Genomic DNA, 6680 nt, shown 5'->3' on the forward strand with positions numbered 1-6680 from the left:
GGAAAAAACAAACAAACTGATAACCCTCATTGTGGGAGTGTGTAAATAAATCATTTGTACAGATTATATTTTAGTGTAGTTTCAGCATATGCCACTAGGGGTTTCCACACTTTAGTGAGTGATAAAAGTATACAATGTTAAAACTAATTTTTTTAAAATTGAAATAATGGATTCCGTATTGTTTTCTTGTAATGAATATATGTCATGATATTATGCATGTCTTAGTGTTTTCTCTTAGCTAGTGATTTGGAAAATAATGTACATTTATATTGTTATAATGTGCTCTGTCATTGGGCAAGTTCTTTTGAATTATTTGTTGAAGATAATGCATAAATATATACAAAGTCCAGTCTATGTAATGATAATGATTTAATTTATTTCTTCTATAACATTTGCTTCAGGCTATATTCTCTTTTACACAAGTTGTAGGCCTAAGTTCACAAACAACGTTTCAACAGAAATTCCTCACTATTGATACCTACACCTAACTTACTTACTTTAATCAATAAACAACTATGTATGCCACTGAGTAACTGATGGAAGAATAGATATGATAATTCTCACTCTCTAACACTGAAGTGAAACACTCATTGAATACTTCACAGAATTCTCATTAACTTCGCTAACAGATTACTCATATTTAGAAATAATGTACCTTTATCTTGAGATATTAGATGAAGGTTCTTGATTATTATATTATCGTGGTTAGCAGCTCCCTATAGCAAACAACTAAATTATAACATTGAGAATATATCTTACAACAATATATTTCTTCTGTCTGTGTATGAAAAATATCTCTTTCACTAATGCATAAAACCTTACACCAGGACAACAGTCTTCAAAGTGGGGTCCTTGGCACTTGCTGCCTCAATCCTGATTGAAACGTCCAATTAGTCAACAAAATTGTTGGACTTAAACTCCGAGACTTTTGTTTTTAGGGACGAGCATAATTAAACGAAGTTTTTAGCAAGATGATAATGCTCTTTATTGGGTCATCAACAACGAAATATTTCATAATTCCAGAAATGCAGATCGGTATGAACTCTACCATATATATTGTAAATGTAGTAAATTTATGAAGACAAATAACTAAACATGATTATTGTTACCTAGTACTTTTCTGTGCAACAATTAATGTATAATGAAACACTGAACTCTACCATATATATTGTAAATGTAGTAAATTTATGAAGACAAATGACTGAACATGATTACTGTTACCTAGTACTTTTCTGTGCAACAATTAATGTATAATGAAACACTGAACTCTACCATATATATTGTAAATGTAGTAATTTTATGAAGACAAATAACTAAACATGATTATTGTTACCTAGTACTTTTCTGTGCAACACTTAATGTATAATGAAACAAAAAAAGAAACGTATTTGTGAAGAAAACTCATGGTAAAATATTTCCTTTAATTATTTGTCAAAACTTTCAGGCATTAGGTTTATTGTAGTTTAGGAGCACAATGTATGTTTTACTGAAACATGGAATTTAAAGTATGGTCTTATTGTGATCAGTGGAGATGGTGGCTGTAGGAGATTTTGGGTCTTAAGCAGAAATTCCACATGGACTGGTGTATGTGCAAGCAACACTGTACAATGCCCATACCCTACTAGCACTTCCTTTGTTGTGTTTTTTAATGAGATTTAATAAATTTTCTCTTATTTCAAGAACATGTGTGACACAAACTAAGAATTTTTACATACATGCAATATTAATGATTATTTTGCAAACTCCTGATCAGATATCCCAAACCCAGATGGCTTTGTTGAGTTGTTCCAAGGCAGTTGCCTAATTTTCCCATGCCTTGAGTTACTACTGAGTAGAGGAAAGCTCTTATAAAACATCCTTTGTCGCATTAGATAAATAGAATTGGTAAGGAAAATGAATGACTGTAACAACAGTAAAAGATGAATGATAATGTTTCTTATTTTGTAGATAGATCAGATGAACAAAATTGTTGAAGTATTGGGAATACCTCCCAGGCATATGCTAGAGCAAGCCCACAAGGCTCGTAAATATTTTGAAAAATTAACGGATGGAACATACACTTTGAGGAAAACCAGAGATATGAAGAATGTAAGTATCATTTGTTGTAACTGACTAAATTTACTTGAAAAGTAACTTTTCGTGAAAATTTACTGTTAATCTGTGTTCAAACATTAATAATTCAGGTGTGTTTATGAAAAACACAAATTAAAATGTGACGATATAATTAATGTAATAATTTTGCCAGTTGATTTTAATCCAGGTAATGAAAAAGAGAGAATAAACTAAAGTATGTTACATATGTTTTGGTAAGCATTAAGATAGAAATAATAATGCAATGTATTTTATTAGTATAAAAAACCAGGTTCGAAAAAGCTTCACGATATCTTTGGATGTGATACTGGTGGACCTGGAGGTCGGCGGCTTGGTGAGCCCGGTCATACAATCTCCGATTATTTAAAGTTCAAGGACCTAGTTTCCCAGATGCTGGACTATGATCCAAAGAAACGTATCACTCCTTACCATTGTCTCCAACACAGCTTTTTCAAAAGAACAGTAGATGAAAGCACAAATACATCTCCTGGCAGCAGCCCATGTCATGTCCTGGATCAATTTAGTCCAGGATCCGCAACTGTAGGAACAGGTTGTGGGTCAGGATCTAGTTCTGAAAGTTCTAGTATGTAATTTTTACTAAACAACTAGTTAAGTATTTTTGTTAAACATCATAAAAAGTGTAGTCTAAATGTTTTATAAGATATACTTTGCACTGGTTCATTTGTTATTTAGTTTAAACAAACAAGAAATTCATTCTTCTATAAAAATTATCGTTATTTTAACTGTTAGTATTTCATTGCTTTATTTAACATTTATAGAATAAAACCCTAAGTATGCCAAGCATGCACCTTGCTTCTTTGTAATTCTTACTTTCTCATGAACTTTTAAAGATCTTGATTTCTTAGACCCTTTGCTAAGGTTTAACAGTATTATAAACACAAGTATTTATTCTCCGTTTATAAGGCCCTTTATTGAATAATTTTGACATTTTCTCCTAATTTCAAAATTTGGATTTTTAGATAAACTAAAAAAATTTAATCCAAACATTTTTTTTCCTTAGTCAGTGCATGGAATGCTGAAAATTATATTTTTTATGTGTTTTTTTCCTAGATCTAAACTTGTAAGCTTCGTGTTTTAATGGTTGATTATAGAGATATTTAAAATGGATTGTATTTCCATTTTACTTACATAGTGCAATATTTAGTTCTCAAAAACAAGGAATCATTTTCACTCATTAAGGTAACATATGCATGATTTAAGCTCATTTGCTAACTATAAAGTAAAATGATCAGAGCTAGTAAAAAGAAAGAAAAACTTCAAAAAATAATCATTATATTTGTAAATGACTGATGAGAATAAATATAACACCAAGGAAAATATCTAACTTTCTCTTCTTTTTTTAGTTATTTAACTCATCTGTCATCCTATTTTTTTTTGTCCTTTAGGTTCTTCTGTTACGCAGTTGAGTGGATGGGTACACTCTGATTTGACGCATCAGTATGTTCATAAACAGCTGCAGCACAGGTATACACAGACTTCAGACTCAGATGCTGGGAAACATTCTGGTAACATTACTTCTCTTGGGTCCACAATGGACTGTGTCAGTCCAAGTAGTATGGGATTACCAAAAGGCCCAGTTTGGGTTCCTTCCTCAGGACTTGTGGGAAGCCAAGTTTGGGTTCCTTCCTTGGGACTTGTGGGAAGCCCGTCAGAGATAGTAATTTCTACACCAGTAGGTTCAGCTTCCGTCTGTCAGCGCTTAAACTCTAGTGCATCCTCAAATGGCCATGGTTTCTCTCATGTTCGTGGACAGAGTCATAGATTTCGAGGTAATCCGCATGTTCTATCCCATCAGTCACGTGGACAGGGCTCCTTAAGCTCCACATCTCATGTAATAGTAGGACTAGACTCTGTTCAGTCGTATCATTCTCAAGCAAGCTTAAACATTGCCTCCACCAGAGGGAGCCATGCAACATCTTCTGCTGTGTCTTCCGATATGGATTCAGATATCTTCACACGATCAGTGCCCATATCATTAGAGTGCACACAGACTAGTTCAGTAAACATGCAGCTAGGGAGCTACCAGCCTCTATCATTTTCTGGGGTTATGTACAGAGAACAAACGGTAGCTCCATCAGATTTCCACTCGGCAAACTTACCACATTGTTGTGTTACACCATCTTCAACAACTCCAACACAACCTTCAAGTTTATTGTCAACAGAGAATCCAATACACAGCTCAGGGAGTGAGGAGACTCCAATGGTTGGTGTGTGTGTGGAACAGTCATCTGTCTCAAGTCACTGACAACTAATTTTCAATAGTAAGGATTCCACTAACAAGTAAAATATTTGTGCTTGAGTTGCTGTGAGCTAATTTTTTTTATGTGGTTTGGACAAGGGGCAAAGCTTGACTGTGATCTCTCTGGACTTTTTTTTGTGTGGAACACTGAAGATTTCTTAGTACACGGACATTTAGAAAATACAAAATGTTGGTTCACAGATAACATACTATAAACTTTGTTCTCAAAAACTTCAAGATCTTGCTTTGTTGAACTAGTTAACCAGTCCTTGTCAGTATAATCAAGTTTCCTCGAGACATTATGAGAACAGTACTAGACTTAGGAAACCAGATACTGTTAGTACTAATGTTTAGGCTGTCTATGGGATTTTGTCAAACAACAACAAATATGTAAGTAAATTAACTATCAGTCATTTGACTGCTTAAAAGGTTACTGAAGTGCATTTAAGCACTAATGTAAATATTACCTGCTCTATGAATTGCTATTTATTGTTCCTTATGTGGGGAAAAGCTGCCACTCAAGCCTCAGTAAAGAAAGACAGGGACTTTTATTATATTTACCTTGGTTACCACCACCAACAGCTAGAACTGTAAATACCCCCTCCCCCACATATTAAATGTGGTTTTCTTCCAATTTAGATTCATTCTATGGGTTAAATAGCCTTTCACCCTCTTCTTATTTCAGATGTACATATATAAATAAATATATATATCTGTTGTCACAAAAACCTTGTTACTCAGCCAAATCTGACCCTGCATCGTTACACGTTGTTTTCAAGATTTTAATTCCACATTGGCATCATTAAGCTAAGGGAAAACCAGTCATGTTTGGGTTCCATCAAAGAATCCAGTTAATTTATACGTCATTCCACACTCTCATACATCTTATCTGGTTACTATTTTGTTAAAGACCATTTTATGGTACAGATCAGTAGCTATGAATATCAGTTGTTGTCGATGAAAATTTTCTCTGTTCTGTAACTAGTGAAGCTTGTATTAGTGATATTGTGCATGCTACTCACATTTCAAAGAGCTATTGTCGACTCTGTGCTGCCGGTTATCTTATGTGCTTTTACCCTTTACCTATTATAATTTAATGACAATTGTAGTATTATTGCTGAATATACATTTTAATATTTTACCAATGGTCACATTTTAACAAAGAGATAAACACCTTTTTTTTTGTTTCTTCATAGTGCCAATGTTGAGAGTGAAACTTCAAAAGTGGCAAAGTAATTTAGTTCCTATAATAATCCTCCTCTTGAGGCTTTTTTTTTTATGTCCAAACAGTTATATTTGATTTAGTACAGTTTTAACATGTGACTATTATAATCTGTTCTTGCCACAGTGGACAGGCCAAATGAAAGTTTTGATTCTATCAGTGTTTGTGGCTCTCGTTTCCCACATGCAGATAGTGCAGATGTATTCACCGTTAAGTAAATGCATTGTCCAAAAAGTGATAGTTTGTGTTTTTATTTACTTATTGTTTTACTATTCTTCACATAAACAATCAAAACTTTGAAATATGAACAAGTCCATGAAATTTGTTCATTAAAATGACACAAATCGTCAAAAATTTAGTTTTTTAACGCAATGAACTGTTTGTTCTCTGCCCGCCGCGGGTATCGAAACCCGAATTTTACCGTTATAAGCCGAATGACTTACCACCAAGCCACCAGGGGGCGTATTTTCATGTAATATTTCACATTTACCGATATTACTCAAGTTTTCAACCTACAGGATATTCTAACATACATATTTATCTTAGAAGATAGTCTGATTAATTTCTTCTAACAACAATTAGCTCTGACTTTAAATACATTTGCATAACTTTAAGAAAAAATCAGGTCTAATATTAATGCTGATATACATCAGGGGGCGTATTTTCATGTAATATTTCACATTTTCTTGTCAGAGTAAATACTCATGATTTATAGTTTAGGTTGGAGCGATATTATCATGAATAAACCTGGTTAAGGTTATAGAAGAGAGTTTAAACTAGGATATTTATTACTAGTAATCATATTCTTTTTAGATATCTAAACATTTTAGTTTTAATAATAATAATAAAATGATCAAATGGCTACGGAAAAAATCCAGGTGAATTTTAGCTTAAAGAAAACGCCTCCTAGTGCCGCTCAGCGGTAAATTTTAAACTTGCTTAACTTCTTTGAGCCCAGCATGGCCAGGTGGTTAGGAAACTCGACTCGCAATCTGCGGGTCGCGGGTTCGAATCTCCGTCCCACCAAACGTGTGGGGCGTTATAACGTGACGATCAATCCCACTATTTGTTGGTAAAAGAGTAGCCCAAGAGTTGGCGGTGGGTGGG

The 6680-nt window shown here is 33.8% G+C and overlaps 1 protein-coding gene across 1 annotated transcript; it reads left to right on the plus strand.

The window, feature by feature from the left end:
- The first annotated feature begins 1250 nt into the window (after positions 1-1250).
- Positions 1251-5811, plus strand: LOC106468718 (dual specificity tyrosine-phosphorylation-regulated kinase 1A-like). Its single transcript, XM_013929162.2, has 3 exons — positions 1251-2088; positions 2350-2674; positions 3498-5811. The coding sequence occupies exons 1-3, from the start codon at positions 1957-1959 to the stop codon at positions 4355-4357; spliced, it is 1317 nt and encodes a 438-aa protein (XP_013784616.2). The 5' UTR covers positions 1251-1956; the 3' UTR covers positions 4358-5811.
- The last annotated feature ends 869 nt before the right edge of the window (positions 5812-6680 follow it).

This window comes from Limulus polyphemus, unplaced genomic scaffold (assembly GCF_000517525.1).
Source record: "Limulus polyphemus unplaced genomic scaffold, Limulus_polyphemus-2.1.2 Scaffold3132, whole genome shotgun sequence".
Classification (NCBI taxonomy): Eukaryota; Metazoa; Arthropoda; class Merostomata; order Xiphosura; family Limulidae; genus Limulus; species Limulus polyphemus.

What these genes read in the sequence shown, in the direction of transcription:
- LOC106468718 (XM_013929162.2), top strand. Translation starts at nt 1,957, where the DNA reads ATGAACAAAATTGTTGAAGTATTGGGAATACCTCCCAGGCATATGCTA. An exon ending in AAACCAGAGATATGAAGAAT is followed by an intron (nt 2,089 to 2,349) that starts GTAAGTATCATT and finishes GTATTTTATTAG; the next exon opens with TATAAAAAACCAGGTTCGAA. An exon ending in ATCTAGTTCTGAAAGTTCTA is followed by an intron (nt 2,675 to 3,497) that starts GTATGTAATTTT and finishes TTTGTCCTTTAG; the next exon opens with GTTCTTCTGTTACGCAGTTG.